Source organism: Astyanax mexicanus, chromosome 2, assembly GCF_023375975.1.
Source record: "Astyanax mexicanus isolate ESR-SI-001 chromosome 2, AstMex3_surface, whole genome shotgun sequence".
NCBI classification, from domain to species: Eukaryota; Metazoa; Chordata; class Actinopteri; order Characiformes; family Acestrorhamphidae; genus Astyanax; species Astyanax mexicanus.
Window position 1 is genome coordinate 44,826,839 of NC_064409.1, and position 18,775 is coordinate 44,845,613.

General features: G+C 38.9%; 1 protein-coding gene across 2 annotated transcripts; it reads left to right on the plus strand.

Moving 5' to 3' along the window:
* Window positions 1-2,675: 2,675 nt before the first annotated feature.
* pthlha (parathyroid hormone-like hormone a) lies at window positions 2,676-18,273 on the plus strand. 2 transcript variants are annotated; one of them, XM_007235053.4, is made up of 4 exons: window positions 2,676-2,876; window positions 10,275-10,396; window positions 16,089-16,616; window positions 17,460-18,273. In XM_007235053.4, exons 2-3 carry the CDS (start codon window positions 10,290-10,292, stop codon window positions 16,591-16,593), a joined length of 612 nt encoding a protein of 203 aa, XP_007235115.2. In that variant the 5' UTR covers window positions 2,676-2,876; window positions 10,275-10,289; the 3' UTR covers window positions 16,594-16,616; window positions 17,460-18,273. The 2 variants fall into 2 exon arrangements, with proteins under 2 accessions (XP_007235115.2, XP_007235116.2); XM_007235054.4 differs by lacking the exon at window positions 2,676-2,876 and adding an exon at window positions 9,383-9,860.
* The last annotated feature ends 502 nt before the right edge of the window (window positions 18,274-18,775 follow it).

Sequence of the window (18,775 nt, forward strand, 5' to 3'; positions counted from 1 at the left end):
AATCCACTATGAATTCTTCACTGCATCAGAAGGTTCTTAAAGAAAATATAAAATCATCTTTTCAAAAACAAAAGCTAAAGCAGCGGTGGGCCATGTAAAATGACAAAACATAGAAGGAATAACAAGAAGGAATAGATCAAATTAAACAAATGGTTAGTTCTAGAATTGCAAAAAAGATACACAAGTCAAACCCCAGATCTTAATCCTACTGAGGTGCTTTTTGTAATGTGATGTGCAGAAGGACACATCTCAATAATCACCCAGATTAAATAATTCTGCATTGAGAACTGAAAAAAATTGGTTACAGAAAATGTCTAATTAAGATTATTTTATCCAAAGGGAGAAACACCCGCTTTAGGGCATAGGGTGTCCTAACTTCAAAAAGACAAAAGTTTTGTATAATATGATCAAAATACTAGCAACATGGCCTCTCTTGTATATTATTACTGTAATGCACCTGGTGATATATTAAACTGTGTTAGTGAAGCTGCAATATGTTGACCAACATTATCATTTTAATTGATCAGCAGACTTACAGCAATAATTGAAAAACAACTGGTTAGAGGGCCTATTCACAAGGCAGGCAAAGGTCTATCTATATTCTTGTTGTGAATGTATGTCTGGTGAACCCCCACTTCACAGGCTATAGCCAGGGTTTCAATATGATGTTAAATGTAACAGTAGAAGAAATAATGAATGCTTTATCAACAAGTCGATATTTGATCATAGTCTCCCCCTTTGCAAGGTTTCCATCTCACAGCTCCTCATTATTTTTTTCATATGACTTCCAAATGAACCACAAATAATCACAGTTGGAGTCAGAACAGATCAAGACAGTTTAAAACAAGTGATAGCCTGACCGCCTACACACTCGCAAACCTATGACAACCAGTTAGGTATTTTTAGCCTTTCTAGCTCCAAAATGACCAAACAATGCTTATTCTGAGCGACATACAAAAGAGGGACAGTAAGGTCATTGCGGAGGGCTTTGGAAATGCACGACAGTGGGAGAACGACGGTGAAAGTGAGTAAAATTTCAGAGCTGTGCGTAAAGCCCAAACCACCAGCAGCATCCGCAGCTAAACATAGAGCAGCTCTAGCCCAGACGTTAGCGCTGGGAACGGGTGCAACTTGCTCTCACTGTGCACATGCCTTAGAGCCAGCTGACCACTGCTGTGGCTTTGGAGCACGGGCTCCCTCTCACTGCAGCTCTCCCTGGGGGAAAAATCTGATTACTCTGCTCATTGGATTATCTCTTAATGTTTTAAACCTTAAATTAAAAGTTACTACTTCATACCTCAATCCCATTTTTTTATTATTACATAACTTTATATCTAATTGCCCAGTAAATTATGTAATGAACTAGATTTACATTCAATTAACATTCTATATTAACAGGTGTGAGATCTATAATACTGACAAGAATAATAATTATAACCTGTGGACAAAGTGTTAGAGTCTATTGCACAAGGTACCTCAAGTACCTCACAGAAGGTCTGTAATAACAATAACTTTTTTTAATGATATGCTGTCACTGAAATACCTGCAATAAATGTAATTGTCATTTCAAGTCCTTTTTTGTGCCACTTATATAATGACAATATTATAAGCCAATTTAAAGAGCAATGGATATTTAATTATTTAGAATTTTTAAGGATTATAAATAAATAAAACATAGAACATAACAGCTAGTTCATGGACTCACCTTACTAAGAAACCTCACTAAGCAATATATAGGTCAGCAAATATGATTGGTCACATCAATATCGTTTTTGATTGTGCAATCATGAAATTAGCAAGACAAGTCCATCACACACATATTCATTTCCTTACACTTTAGCAAAGGCGCTACACCTGAGCAGCACAGACACACAGAGAACAAACCACATTCCTTGCACATAATGCAAGGATCAAACCCACAGCACCAGTAAACTACTAATAAGAAATCATTCATAATTGTTACATTAAAAGCTTGGTATTTTTTTTACAAATACAAAAATGAATGACCTAATAATTACAATGGAAGTATTATGAAGGTCTGGACCCACCACTAATTCTGTAGACTTATAGGGGTTAATTATGACCACAGTCACACACTGTTTCTCCTGCCAGAGAGACAAAATAGAAAGAGTCAGTCGCCACTGTCTCCCCACGTTTTTTTTCATTTTTTAAATGATAATATTAATGTGCCCCAGACACAGTTTATGTAGTATTTAAGCCTCTGTAATAACAGTCATTTGTCGTGTGGAATATCAGGTTGGGGGAGGGGAGGGGTTCATGCTGATGCATCCCACTAATGTGGTGGGGCAGCCTTCTGAGAAAAATGTGTGTAGAGTGTTCATGCGTGTGTGTGGTGTGAAACGCATAAAAACATACCGACGTGATTTTCGGCTTTAAGAAGGGAAAAGCACACACACAACAGGTTCTTTTGGCAGGGCATAAGACAAACCCACAATGTAAGTGTGTATTTGTGTCTGTGTGTGTGTACGTATGTGTGTGTGGGTGCTCACTAAGGAGGGGGAGTGTGTGAGTAAGTGCATCCTCTAATTGCATATGCAGCATGTTTTGTATTACTGAGGCAGTGATGATGACTTTCTAGTGATGTCAGAAGCGGGGCTTAACCTTGTGTATATATATTTTGAAAATTCAACTTGCTGTACAAGTAGGAGCAGAAGTCCTTGGCTAGTCCGGACAGACTTCAAGCAAGTTTACAGCTGCTGAGGTATCTTCACTGGCTGTAAGTGAACTAAGGGGACACTTCTGAGAGACTACCTGAAGATCAGGATAATACTACAAAACAATATTTTTCCAAAAAGCTCAGAAATTGGAGGATCGAAAAAACACTGTGGAACAAAACACTGCTGATCATCAGAACAGTGAGTATAAAGGGGATTGGCTCTGTACTTGATATATGTGTTTTTTTTTTTTTTTTCTAAAATATGATGTGATAAATATTCTCCCTTAAACCTCTAAGTGACAGAACAATCTTATTTTTAAGCACAGGATTTTGAAATACATAGGTTTTGGTATAACAGACTGATTGTTGCTCGAGTCTTAATTTTTGAAAGTGTCACTACTTCTCTAACCATTTAAGCCTGATTAAGAAAGTTTGTTCCAGATCCGTGAACAAAAATATTTTCTTTAGAACATGTAACAGTCCAATTATTAGAAAGCATTTTTGTTATTCTCTGTCTGTACATGGTTTCAAGAGTGATGGTACTAAATCAGTGCACTTTTATTTACCGTCTATGGCTGAAAATGCCAAAGAACAAAATGTCAAAGGAATTTTGACAGGAACTGCTGACATTTTGTCTCTGTGAAGCAACAGACCATTCTTCAGCCCCCTATTCAGAGTGAACTCCCCTCTTTTCCAGTGTGTGTTGAAAGTAGAATGTAGTTTTCTCTAATTAAGTGCAGGGCAGAGGGTTGAGTTGGTCCATATGTGCTGCACTCTTCCTCAGCACACACCCAAAACATAAAATCTGCCAAAAAACTCATCAACAGTCAGACAGACGTCGCACATAGAGCGGTTGTTCTCTCATTCTCTTCAACCCATCCTTTCTCTCTTTGCCTCTATGTCTATCTGACACCATAGAAACTATTATCTGATAAAAAATATACACTTTTTTCAGCCTTTTGCAGTGCAAAAAGGCTGAATTCTTTCACCACCAGCACTGCCGCAGAGTATTGGAGGTTAATCATATTTTTTACACATTAATATATTTTGTTGAAACAGAATCAGATTGACAGGAATGTCAAAAGTATTATTTTAAAGTAAGATAGGGTCGTGTAGACTAAAGACCGTGACAGTCAGGTGACTAAGCATTATAGAAAAATTGTATGAAACAAATGATACAGAGAGTTTAAACTGGGCAGCAAGTCTGGTTATTCAGACTCAGGCTGATCCACAGACGATGATTCTGTGAGCAGCATAGAAATCATTTGATAACATTTATTAAAAACAACTTCAAATATCCTAAGCTGCACTGAAACCACAATAACAATGTGATTTATTTTATGTCAAATGGATAAACTTCTAACAAAAGTGGACCAAAAGAATAAAATAGCAAAGGACAGTGCCCACAGAAAAAGAGCCAAGGGCAGTCCTGAAGTGAATTTCCTCAATTGTGACATGAAATAAATGCAGAATATTTCCAGAGCAGCCTCATGCGCTGCAGATGTGGAGAAAGTCTTGAACCCTGTGTGTTCTCATCTTTGCAGGAAGCGCTCAGCATCTGTGTTGAGAGAGTCAGCACCAGTGTTGTGAGAGTGTGTGATTTTGGGAGAGAGATAACAGCAGTTTTCAAAAAGAAGAGAGAGAAACAGGGAAGTGGGTGAAATACCCTACAGGACCTAGCAGTATTGGGTGAGACACAGAAAGGGAGATAGAGAGAGAGAGAGAGAGAGAGAGAGAGAGAGAGAGAGAGAGAGAGGGAAAGAGAGATAGTAGTTGTGTTGGGAGACAGTGTTGGATAAAAGAGTAAGCAGAAAAGTAGGAGAGTAGAGAGAGATAGCCGCTGTAGAAGAATTATATTGAGAGAGACAACAGCAGTGTTGTAAATGTAGCAAACACTAAGTTGAGCTAAAGAGTAAAAAAATTAAGTAAGTGGCAGAAAGAGAGAGTGAGAGAGATGAAGGAGGGAAAAGACTTGTTAGATTAAAAGTAGACATTTGTTTTGTGTATACAGCACCCTGCCAAAAGGCTGCAATTTTCAATGAAGCTAAAACAGCTTTCCTGGCTCGTTCCCCACTAGCTGCCGCCTGCCAGGAAAGACTTTTTTCACCTGTTTATATGCAGGTAAAGTAGACTTTTTAGTGGTCTCGAATGAGGTCTTTTTTTCCTAGCGAACGTGAAAAGGCTTATATAAGTGGAAGGGGGAGGACCACATGGGCCGTGGACTGTGACAGGTAGACTGGAGGTAGCCGAGAGAGCCGCGGCTTTAAGTACATCACATAGAGACTAAAGCTCTCGGCGGAAACTATCCCAGGGAGCAAAATAGCCTGTAAAATAGCAGCGACTGCACTAATTTGTGCTCCACTGCTTTCGCTTAAGGGCAAATCTTTTATCATCTGAACGAAGTTCTGCAATAAACAACAGCAGCTTCTGGGTAAAGAGAGAAGCCTGTTTGTTATTAGACACTAATGAGTGACTCTGAGAAGAAGAAAAAAAATACAGCAGTGTTCAGGTATATTACGTCACAAATACAGAACACATGCCCACCAGCAGCCAGTGATGGATGCCATCCTCGATAGGCTGCAATTTACTTGTTTTGTAAATAGTTTTGTAAAGACTTAAGCGCAACTCCGCAGGGCTGGTAGATGTGAACTATTATCTTAAAAGCAGGAGCCTGCACCATATTTTGATGCCTCAAGCAATGTTCTCAAAAGATGCTTTGTTAGAAAGTTGATAGCACACAATTAGTAATTGTTCTCTCACAGCAGTAAACAAGAACAAATAAGCCTGCTGCAAGTTTCAAATAACTTATAAGACAGAAATAAAATCCATTCAATGCGGGTTTACCTAAACACACACTTAAAATCATGTGTGACTAAAAGCCCTGTAATGTTTTAAAGGCACCTGGGGCAGTGCTGAGTGAGCATGTCGGCTGTGAGGGCTGGCAACTCGAGCTAAAAGGAATTCCTAGAATTCCCTTGATGTGTCTGTGGGAGGGATGCTAATAAGAAAGACAGCCATGAAAATCAATTTTTGCCGTTTTAGCAATCTGTAAAGCATTACAGTGACTCATGTTTGTGGAAAAGCTAAAGAGAAAATAATAATTGCTGATAAAGGCTTGGAGACTATCACATGCGTACAGTTACTGTTGGTTCTGTATCCTGTTTAAATATCCCTGCTTTCATTCAAATGTTTAATTCTTCCAAAACTGCATCATGTTTTTGACACAATTTTTTTTGCACTTTTTATTTGTGAGAAAAAATTATCAAAGACTTTTGAAATCAAAGAATTTTCTCATTGATTATAGCTGTCTTAAGTTATTGAAATTAATGAACAAAAAAACATAAAATTACATTACACAATATCTGTAAGTCTTAACAGCCATGCTTTACTAAAAGTAGTGTACCTAGAATGTCTGAAATTAGCCACATTTTATGAAATGAGTGTACACTAGCTGTTTGAATGCTGTGTTGACATGAGGCGCTGCAAGCAAACGAGTGACTATTTCACGGTAGGCTGAAGCTGTTTGGAGAATGTTGGATGTTGGAGTGAGTCCAGGACATTCAGGACATTAGCCTAACATTTGAAAGAAGCTGAGGATATAATCCCACACGAGCACTCAGCACCACCAGATTAAAGAGTCTGTTGATGGGTGATCAACCCTGCTGATCAAAGCAGAACAGAGAGGAGATGAAAATGATGAATAAGAGTTCCAGGTTTTTGACACAGCTGATCCCTATCTGTGGCCTCAGTTTAAACAGATAATAGAACAGGCGAAAATATGATACAACAAAATGTGTAAAGTAAAGTGTGTAATAAAGATTATTTTGTATACACGGATGCCAATTATTTGCATTCAATCAATAGACATCATTAAAAGTTCAGCTGAGTGTTGAGACTTTTGATGCTTTTTAGGCCTTTACTGCAGACCCCTTTATTTGCTGCATGTTTGTAGGTCTTTGTGCTACTAGTTTTGCCTTTAGTAAGTTAAAAGTATACTGGATTGCGGTCAAGAAACTGACTTTATCATGTCATACATTTCAATTCCTCTTCTTAAGAAACTCTTGGGTTGCTTTAGCATTATATTCTGAAACATAATTTATCTGTACTGAAAAACATTGTATTCTGTATGCAGTTGACTTAATCTGAAGAGAGCTTATTCCTGCTACCTGCTACTATCAGTCCTCACATCATCAATAAACATCACTAAACCAGTTGTACTGGAAGCTACGCACAGCCACATCATAACAATGCCTCCACCGTATTTCACAGATGATATGCTTTGAATTACCACTTCCTTTTCTTCTTTTCTTTTTACTATTTGACATGACAAAAGGCCTTTTCGTGATGCTGAGTTTGCCAATGCATTCTTTTTTTATGTAGCAGATTACTGATTTGACAACATCTAATAGGTTGGCTTAATTTTTCTGAGCTTAGTGGTTGCCTACTTAACCTGCACCATCACCTCTTTGGGATGTAGATTAAGAGTTCCCATGAACAGCTACCAAATACAAATTCAGCACTTAAAATAAACCCCTGACCGTTTAAGCCATTAATTAGAAATACTGTGGCCCTTGAATTGCTTAACCTCTTGAATTAAAGCTGAAAGCATACATTTAAATCACATGTTGATTCTTTCAGTACATAATGGTTTTGGTGTACAGAGGAAAAATAAAAAAAAAAACTGCACCAAGTGATATAGATCCACATCAAATAGCATTAGGATAAAGGAACCATATAAATGTTTACAAATGCAGTACCATAAAAAAATTAAGCTATAGGTATACATTTAAAACCACATGCTGATTCTTTCAATACACTTATCAGGTCATATTATTGATGCTAGCAAACTCCATGGTCTAATTGTTTAGGTGGCTGGATGTAGAGTGTAAGTTACATGACAAGTACAAAGCATTAAGCCTGCCCACAAAGAAACCCAGTATGCCCTATCCCCACACTAGACCACAGACAGCAGATGGAATCTAAGAAACTCAACCAAGTCGCTTAAGTGCCTCACACCAAGAAGAAAAAAGTCAACTTTGTAGAGCCCCGGAGAGGGAGAAGAAAGGGAGCCCTTAAGGGCATTATCCTGAGTTATACAGTGAGCTTGGGCCAAAGTCTCATTAGGGTGCCTAGATGTCTCTCCTGTTGAGCTACACAGAGAAAGAAAAATGGCATTTACAAACAGGCTCCAAACTCAAAGCGGATGCTCAAGGAGTTAATGCCGAACCCATGAGGCTCTGGTGTGGGTCGTGCTGACTGAAACTTTCCAGTGATGACTGCTGTGATGAGATGCAGCTATGGCTCCAGATTGCATTTTGGATGTCGCCACTGCTGGCTCCTGGGCCAATGACACTGAACGTGCAGCCTTGTAGCAACAGGAAAGCAGAGGAACACACATTGCTTTTATCTAAACTCAGAGTTGAGCATATCAGTTCTGCTGAGGCACTTAAGGCTCAGGCTTGGGTGACAACAAAGCCCAAACTAGTATTACGTTCGAGAGAGGTGGTGTGAGTCTAAAACCTTCCACTGAAAAGGCCACGATATGCCTCAAACATGAAATCCACACACACACACAAACGCATGAGAGCACACACAGCTCAGCATAAGCTGTCAAACAAGATCACATTAGGAAGTCAGAGACAAAGCCAGCTTCCGACTAGAAGAAAATGTCAGCAGACTTAGTTTCAAAGGCAAAAAGCAGGATGGAGATTAAAGATCAGAGAAGTGACCACACTAATCCTTACTACTAATGCTAACGGAACAACACTATTGCTGAACAAAACCCCTAAAAGACCTTATCTATTACACTACAACCTGATGACCTATTAAAAAGAGGAGCGAAACAGAAAGAGAGCTGTAATAGCTCTCTGCAATAGCTGGGCTTTTCTGCTTAACAGGTCCTACACATTATACAGCACAACAGGCTTTCTCACAAAAAAGCTTTGAATATACTTGTTAGAATGTTTGCATTATTTCCATGTTGAGGAAATGTGACATCAACACAGTTCTAAACTGTGGTTGCAATTGTGCAGGACGGTTTGACGTAATGTACAGTTACTATTTCTCATAGTAGCTGGTTATACATACCTGTCATGAAATAAAAGAGAAAAAATGGCTCAGACATGTGGGAAAGAAATAACATCAAATAATTAATAGCTCTCTGGACTCTCCTATAAGTCACTGGTGAGCATAAAGAAATATAGCCCCACAACCCCAATGTGTTTGCTCTTAATGAGCTTTGCCATGTCTCCAAGCCTGGGGCTCTGGCCTCCAAAAACAGTTTATCGTAGGCGCTAAATTGGCTCTTTGGGGTGTAAAGAATGCTGTGCATTTCCTTCCAGTGCGTCTTTAGGGGTGTATGGACTCTATGAGCGTGTGTGTTCTGTGGAATCCTATACCACATTTATGCACAATTCTCTTATCTTTCTGTGCCACACTCAATGTATGTCCCTGAAGAGTTGAAATGCTACTTGGGCGCCACCTTCTTGCCACAGCTGGCCTTTCTTTTTTTCTCTCTAGCACTCATAGACACACACACACACACACACACACACACACACACAGACAAATACACATGCTTTGAGTCTTTGTGAGGGCTCCCCAAGTCATAACCTACCCTCCCACTCTTCCTCTCTCTCTCCCTTTCCACCTCTCCTCCCTCTCTCACCCCTCCCTCACTCACTCCCAACCTGCGCAGACAGTTGTTGCTGAAACTTTTCCCATCACTGTGCTGGCTGGTCCCACAGCCTCCTCTATAACAGGCTGGAGCACAGCCTCCGGCGGCAGAACTACAGAGACTGCCTTTGCGAGACCACCTGGAGCACACACACATACACTGATTGACCTCGCATCACGTTCAGCTTGGTCTTGTTGATTCATAGATTCATTTATGTATCTGGAGAAAAGAAAAGAAGAAAAAAAGGGAATTCATTCATTATTGGACAAAGTAGCCCATGTTGGAGATCTGATTTGGGTCCAAGTTTGGTGATATCTCTCCTCTTCTAAAGGAGGAAATAGAGGACGGCACACCGGGATTGGCCAGAGTCTTTTTTTTTTTTTTTTTTGATTGAGCTTGTTTGGACTTTGTTAAGCCTGGACACTTTGAAAGAGCCAACAGTCCTGAGTGAGGACAGAAGTAAGAAGTGAGCTGACGCTCTGAGAAACACACATCGCTGTTGGGAGAGTAAGTTTCTCTCCCTCTTTTTCTGTTGGTCCTCGTCTGCTCTGAATAGTTGGTTTCACCAGCTGAATTGTTTTTTGTTACGTTTTGTTGTGGTTTAGAGGACTTGCTGGAATCCTCTTCTTTCTCTCTTTGAAACATGCTGGACTGGTTTGAGTTAAACAAGCGCTGAAGTCTTTCAGTCTGAACTTCCTGACTTCTCTTCTCAGAAAGCAGCATGTGCAGCGAGGGGAAAACAGGACAATAATTTATTTAGTGGTTAAAATAAATTGTTCCATTGTCTGTTTGCACTTATGTGCCTAAAATAGCATTGTAATGAACAAAAAGAATAAGCAGAATATCTTTCTGTACATATCCTCAAGTATGAAGAATTAGATTTTTTTCTTATGAATCTTTTTTCTGTATTGTTTTTTGTAGACACTGAGCAGAAGGATGTTGTGTTCAAGGAGGCTGCTGCAACATTGGTGCTTGGCCGTCTTCTTACTGTGTTCTCCTGTGCCGCACTATGGCAGGCCCATTGATGCCCTCAGCAATAGAATGTAAGTCCATGCATTTTTAACTCTATTTTATGGTTATGACTAAGTAATTTTGTTTTAATGTAGGACTGAATACACATTTTAATCTTCGTAATGACAACACACTAAATCTCACAGTGTTTGATGAACATTTACAGTTTTAAATCAACACTGTGAGCGCTTAAATTCTAGCACTTACAGGGCTTGATATCACATTAGGATTTACTGTGTGGACTTAGTTAGCAGTTAATAAACTGGTATAAAACTCATGCAAAAAAATTGTTAATTTGTAAAATTGTTAGTATGGCAAAAGCTTTCAATGTGGACCCACCTATAGGTCCCTGGAAGTTTATACAAGTAAAAATATACAAACTTAAATAAAAATAACAACAGCATGTGCAGTTATTCTTATTATTTTACATATATATGTATATAATTAATATACATCAGTTGCTGTGTGGTGGGGAAAGGGCTGGTTGGCTGCAGGGCTGGAAAATGTGCTCATTTGGGGATCGTGCCGGGAGCTGTTTTGATAGTTAGCACCCACCTGTGTGTTTGCTCAGAGAGGGGGGAAAGCTCACACTGATGGAGTGCTGATCCCACACCCCCACCGCTTCAGGCTTTCTGATCAGTCTCTTCTTAGCTTGTGAGGCCCTGTAGCCTATTATTCGCTGTGATAACTGTTAAGATTCGCTTTCCCATACACTGTACTTTCTCTGTGCTACAAGAGGTTCACTCTCTAAAAAAAAAAACATTACAGAGAGCACTAGAGGTGAGGAATGAAAGAGTGATAGAGAGAGAGAGAAAAGAGAGAGTGCTGATGCTGGGCTAGGCGGTAGCCCAAGCTAAACGGGTTCTCATGCTGAAGTATATTATGCCTATTCGAGCAAAGGAACTTCTAAGTCCCGCTCGCCCCTGATCAGGGCCCAGGATGCAAAACATGATTCTAGAGAGCCATTCCCTTTGGAAAGCTAATCTCCCGCAATGTTTGTGCATACCTCTGCCCTGCCAGTGAAGGGTCAACCTTCCAATATGCTTTTAATGAAGCGATAGAGAGCCAGTGAGAAATGAAGTGGGTGGGTAAAACCAAGTGTGCCTTGAAAGAATCAGTGTCAGACAGAAAGAAGGTTTCTGCAATTATCTTCTTAGTTTTGGTCATGCCATAACTATTTTATACAGTCAGCTCACTGCTGTAAATTTGATGAGAAAACTCTAAATGTCAAAAAGGACAGTTTGAAGAAAAAAAAAAAAAATCAACCGAGACTGGGCAGGATGGACGAGTCATCCCTTATTCATTCATTTATGATGTTCACATAGTTAAGGTTTTTAAGGTACAAACTAACATTTCACTTATGACAGAGACAATATTCACAATCCATAATAGATTGGGTCAATGGCAGAATAATACATAAAAAATGAATGGAGAGATATACTTACTGACTCAATTTGCCTAGCTCCACAGTGTGCTCTCACTAAGGTCGCTTTCACAGTCAGAGGTCTACAGGGAGGATCTGTAGGAACTGTAGTGTTGATGCAGGACGCAGCTCAGGGCTGATTCATATGTCTGTGTTTGTGTATGTGTGTGTGTGGTCTTACACACATATAACCAATTTTAAAAGGTGTTTGTTTGTTGGGGATGAGAGTGAATGCTGGTTGTTGAGGATGTTCTGGATAAGTCCATGAGACTGACCATTCGCTGCATTTTTTTACGATTAGTGTCTTGCTGCCAAAGGCTGTGATGTGTCATCTGACCTTTGCCCTCTGTTCTTCAGAGCTGCCTGAACAGTGAGAGGTTTTCTCATTACTCTGCCACCCACACAGAGCAAACTATTCTTTCCTGGAAGTACTACACAAACAGTAACCACTGTAATCTATTAATCAGTAGTAACAACTGCCAGCACAATTAAATCTAAGCAGTAAATGTCAATACATTTAGTAATTCAGTTTTGTCTAATGTAATCTGAAAAGCTGAATGTTGTGGCCCTTTCTCCTGATATTATCTCTAATAGACTGAACTTTTGCTCACACAAAAGATATTAAAGTATCACGTTAGAGTCAACTGGATCCAAACAACACAGGTCCTCTTTCAGCAGTATCCACTCAAGATCTTTTATCTTCATGCGAGCTCACCAAACATCCAAAAGGGCGTTCACCGTTTATAACGAGCTAATGCTGACAAGTCCACAGAGTTGACAATCTGCCATCGTTGACAATGCCTCCTACCGGAGTTTAAAATGGCTCAACGCCAAGTGAGCAAGCAAGGATCAAACACATGAGCCAAGCAAAGATTTTAAAAGGCAAACCCATTGTGGCGAGAGCCAACGATGGTGCACTCTCACTGCTACTCTGTTTAGAAACAGCAGAGATCAATCTCTTCACATCTTTAGACATGGCAGAAAGCAATAGCTTGGCAGGTGCTGTATGTAAACTTTTTCTTTTGCCTCTCTCTCCTTGTGCCCTAGGGAGTATCTGAACTGATCGTATTCTAGGTAAAAACAAAGCAAGGTGTCTTACAGGAAACACCTGTAGTTACAAGACAAATAATCAAATTAAAGTTCTGAGATTTTTTTTCCTTTTTGTTAATGATTAACTCAAACGTTCTGTGCTTACACAAATAAAAGTAAAATTAAAAGATCCAAATTGAATTGAGAAACATTTCTCAGGCTACATATCTAAAAATAATGACAGACATGCTTATGAAAAATGATTTAATCCTTTGACAACTGCAAGTTAAATTTACTGAGGTCACATCATGTCCCCCAGCGTTTGGCCTTCAATCCAAACTAACATGGTTTATATGAGTCAGAAACATCCCAAAATAATTGATGGGATGTGATGATGAGGTACTGTTTAATAAATGTGTGTGGATGATGTTAGCAAGTGGACCTGTGGTGGTGCTAGTTATGTTTGGCTGGGCATTAGTGCAGAGGAAATGGAGAGCAGAGTGTGGCCCAGCATGAAAGCCTGGGCTAATTCTCCTGGGTTGATAGAGTTTAGAAATGATAACACACATTCCCTCCTAGCTGCCACAAATCAGTCAGTGCTCTTACTTACTACATACTTATACATTCTCTCTCATTCTCTCAGTCATTTACTCATTCTGTACAATCTGCTTGGTCGCTTATTTCATTTGAGCTTTTCTCTCTCATCCACGGTCCCTCACTTACTCAATCACTCATTTTGTACAATCTTTTAGTCTCTTATTTTACAGGAATTTTCCTCCTTCTTCACTGAGACCTTTACGTTCATTTGGGTTTACTTCACCCATATATCTTCTGTGCTACCATTTTTGAACAGTGCACAGCAGAGCTTTGATTCAGTTCTAGCCTTCGTCTTCTGAAGTACCTGATCTGGTGTTGGAATTTCCAGACCTGACCGAGCACCATCTCTCATTTATGTCTCCCTTTACCTTCACGTTTACTATACCAAGCAAAATATTCACCAAATATCATATACCAATCCGCAAGAAAATATTCCACAAATATCATGTATCAATCCTCAGCACATAAAAAGAAACATATAAAACTACAAGATTCCGACCCAAGGTCGGGGTTGTGCATTTTCAGTTTTCTTTGTAATGCAGTGTTCCAGTGTCCGTGCAGCCTGTGCTGGGGGTTCTCTTTAATTTAAGCAGAACAAGGCCCTCTTGTGTGTGCTTCACTTTTACCTTCGCCTTGTCATTTTATGCCTGTCTGTTAGCTTATCTGTGCACATAAAGCAACTGGCTTTTGGCTTTTACAGGATCGATTTGCACTCTCAGGGCCATTTCTCGCTCATAAATTTCTCCGAATATAAACTGAAAATAATGAGGAGTGACAGACGTGAGGAGCTTTTTTCCCCAATCAGCACATGCAAGGCCAGGACGCAATGCGTTATTTAGGAGACGCAGGAGGGGGATAAACGGACTTTCCAAAGAAAGGAAAACTCATCTTCAAATGCCTGGCAGGGAAATTCTTTTACAGATCAGTTTAACGAAATGGAAAAATGGCAATATTTGCAGCGCTACAAATTCCGTAGCCTGATATACAGATGTTGGAATTTATGCATCAGACAAATAGGATTAGCTACCTACCAGTTAATTTCTGAGTTCAACAAAGAGTTGTATCATGCATTAATGATTATTTGTTAGCGTGATATTGGCCTTTTCACTAGTAATGATACAAAGGGCTGCAGGAAATAAAAGCAAATTATTTTTGTTCAATTCCAGCCAATTTTAAATAATTCAGTCACCATTGCATATTTAAAAAAAAGAAAAAAATGTTTATGCTGTTAGATTTGTGCCACCTTGAAATGGACTGAGACTGCATATGTTAGACAGTCCAGTAATGGACAGTCAATGGCATTCTACTAGAATCTTTAAAACAAGCTTACTCTGTTTTAATAGACTTTTTATTAGTTGTATGAATTAGCTGTTTTTTTAGTTCAGTGTAAATGTGATTATTCCTCATAAAACAACAGTAAAAACACACAACAGTACAACAGTTTGCTAAGACATGACTGAACTTGTCCTGATGTGACCAACTTTTTCATTGACATACTTTACTGCCACCTGCTGGTTGGTTTAATGTGTGCATTACTGTTCCTCCCCAGCAGCTGTAAAAAGTGGGTCTCAGACCCACCACCGTTCTCTCAAGAGTGAAAGAGTGAATATTTTGAAATAGCACTGAATTATGCTTTACTTTGGCACAGTCAAGGCACCAGCTCTGTGATATGTGTAATTGTTTCAAGACACTTGGACTGTGTGCCCAGTATCCAAAACTGCATACGAGAGCAGAGAGCTTTCTGACTGCAGAAGCTGTCAACTGTCAAAGGTTCAGGCACTTGGACCTCCAAATGATTTAAAGTGGGACACAATAGCACCATTAATTAGAATTACTGCAAAACGAGTTTAGCCTGTCGACATTTTAATCATCTTTCCTCCAATGAATGGTCCAGTGTGATTATTGGCTTTTGCTGTTGCACAGGAATGTACTGCTTAAGACAGTCCTGATGTACTATGTTTAAAAACTCCCGAGTCAAGCATGGAAGTGTGTCTAAAAACAGTAAAAAAAACTTGTGGACCCCCTGACAAGACGTTTCATGGGCCAGTGCCTTCTTTGAAGGTGTTTCACATCATCACTCAGTGATTTATTTGGGTTAGATGCAGGGAACTGGAACTGTTGAGTCTTTTGGGGAAATGCAGAACGAGCAAGGCCTTGAGCCCAAGAGCTGGTTTGAAAGAAAAGGGGGGTGGGGGGCTTGGCAAGGGGTTGATCATCAGCATGGATCTGAGTGGAAATGCACAGTGTTGTGTTTTGGGGCTAAGCACAGGAGTATCTTGCTAGAAAGTGATTACAGTTGAAAGAAATCTGATGCTGTGGTCAAAATAAGACGAAACAAACTACTACAAATTCACAAGCAATTTTCTATGAAGCATGCATAGGTTAGAAAACATGCAATCAATCAAATAATTAATTTTTAAAGCTAACATTGTTCAGTGGTCTTGTCTTTAGAGATACCATTGATTTCTATTTCTATAATTTAATATTTAATGATTATTATTGCGGCAGTGCTGTAATTAAACAAAATAAGACTTGTTGCCACCAATGCTTCCTGGAGCGTGAGATAGCAAGTCTACAATTTTGTAATAAATATTACAATTATATTAAGTAGCATTGTTTTTTTTTTTCAAAAGCAGAATTGATTTGTTATATTCTTTTTTTCAATTTTTTTTTAGGAAGCGGTCAGTAACCCATGCCCAGCTAATGCATGATAAGGGTCGGACGCTGCAAGACTTCAAGAGGCGTATGTGGTTGCAGGAGCTGCTGCACGAAGTCCACACTGCAGAAATCCGTGAAGTGCAGCAGAGGGGTGGAGTCAGTGGTGGTGGAGGTGGAGCAGTAAATGTGGGTGTTCCTATCGGCGTTGGCATCAGTGTGAGCCCAGGCACTGCTCACCCAAAGCCTGCCGGTGGAACCAAAAACCTGCCAATTATCTATGGCCAAGATGATGAGGAGGGCACCAACCTGCCACAGGAAACCAACAAGTCGCAGCCATACAAAGACAGTGCCATGAAGGTGGGAGGAAAAAAGAAGAAGAAAGGACGTGGAGGAAAAAGAAAAGAAGGGGAAAAAAGGAAACGGAGAGCCCGTTCACTTAGCTGGGCTTTGGTGGATGAGCTGGGCAGTGGTCTACACCTGGAGTGGCGACCGCTTGTAGGCCAGCGAGGAGTGCTGCACTAGAACACTGTCAGTCTCTGACAACGGTAAAAAAACAATCTTACTATATCTTAATTGAATTTATATGACATATATATATATATATATAGACATTTTCCTGTGAAAAAAATTAAAACATTATCTCAAAATTAAATGGGAGATCATGAGATTCTACCTGAAACCTAAGTAGGATACTAGCCAAGAGAGGTGGCTATTATCTGACATAACAAAACATGGCAATTTGCACCCAAGGTATGAAAAAAAACACAAATAACTGATGACTAGTCAGTTTACTTGAAACGTTGAATGGTCCTCCCTTTTATTCATCACAAGCTTACACAGCTTACACATTACTTTAATGCCAGATATTATATGATAATCTTAAAATTAACTTAACTGGATGAATTAAATTAATAATAACCATAAATGTCCACACTGGTGCTGTTAATCTCATTACCTATTCTTGTTTTTCATTTATCAAAGATGTCTACACACATCTTTTTTTTACCAGACTTCGTTACGTATATTTTTTTATGAACCCAGACAGGGGAACTATAAGTTGTTTGATGCTTAGCACCCGCTTAGTGGGGTGCTTATTTATACATTTGTAAACACGTTGCATAACTGCCAACATATGTACTAATTTACCAATTTAGCCATTTTGCTTCAGCAAAATCAATATACATACTCTCATATATATATATATATATATATATATATATATATATATATATATATATATAAAGACTGTGTATAAGGTTTAAAACTATAGTTATTTTCTTGACATGTGGAAACTACTTTGTATTACTGAACAACAAATAAATTAGTTTGAAGTAAACAGTGAAATATTATCCCTGTATCTAATCTACTGTGATTTTTCTGTCTTTCAGATCAATAAGGACATTTTAAAATGGACACCTAAATGCTCATGTTGCAGTACTCACTGTAATAGTGATTGTTTGGAAAATGTTAGGGAAATATTTATTGTTTGTAAATATTCATCATGAATAAACAAATATGAAAAGATAATGATAAAACATCATTTCGTGCTCTGTGGGGCAACAGATTTTGATCTTTGTGAATACTTCGCTTTTTCTTTGTTGTTTTTTTCTTTTTGTTTGATATATATTTTTTGTTAGGACTATGCCAATTATCAGTGTCAGATTTGCAGTAATTTATTTTGTTTGAATGGTGTATTTATTTTGTAAATGTATCAAGGTGCTGCTGACCTTCTATATTTTTGTACCATAATGCACTTTAGATATATAAATATAAATCTATATACAAGTAAGTTTGTTAATTGACTTATTTTGTGGTTATTTGAATGAAGAAACCGAAAGACCCCTCCTCATGTTTTAGCCCACTTCTCTCTTAGTTTGTTTGTTTGTTTATTTGCTCGCTTTGGCGTCCATTTTGGTTGTGTTTACTGTTTATTATACTTTTGTTTTCTCTTTCTTTGCTGCTGACTTAGATGGCCCTTGTGTCATCCACAAATTCAGTCTTAAGAACACTATGTAAATGGTTTCATTTCCCATCAACCCTCCACTCAAGACACTAGATGCATTGTTTGTGCCCTGCCTGTTTGGACCACGACTCAACCTGTACATAAACAACACACATTATTGACTGAAATATTGTTATTTGGCACTTGCACTGAGTGAACAATCCTGTATTGAATGGATTAAACATCTGACAGTCATCCTGCATTGTCATGCCTCCTGTGTGTGCTTGTACATGTGAGTGTCTGTTTGTGTCATCTTTTTACATTTACAAGAAAAGAGGTTTGAGATTTTGACAATACAAAGTTTTGTTTACTGACTTGTATTAAACCTTACTACCACTCTCAACAAAAAACATGCCATCTACCAAAATCAGCCTTGTGTAGTAAGACAGTAACCAGTCAGGACCACACAGGCTGTACTAACACAAACAGATTTAGGAAACACTCTACAAAGATTGCCATGTTTAAACAAAACTAAGCCACGGATGAGCCGTTTACACTTTCACACAAGGCTGATAGCTTTCTACACGGTACTATAATTATTCCTTTTTGTATTTTATCCACCAATACCTTCAGGCTGTTTGTCTCTATGCTTGTCTTCAACCACAAGAAAGTGTGCTAATGAGAGTGCCAGGGAAATGCACCCCATGACCCTGTGAAGACAAGGTAATAACTAAGAGCTGAGTGCTAAAGCAGAAACAGAGT

What these genes read in the sequence shown, in the direction of transcription:
- pthlha (XM_007235053.4), top strand. Translation starts at nt 10,290, where the DNA reads ATGTTGTGTTCAAGGAGGCTGCTGCAACATTGGTGCTTGGCCGTCTTC. An exon ending in GATGCCCTCAGCAATAGAAT is followed by an intron (nt 10,397 to 16,088) that starts GTAAGTCCATGC and finishes ATTTTTTTTTAG; the next exon opens with GAAGCGGTCAGTAACCCATG.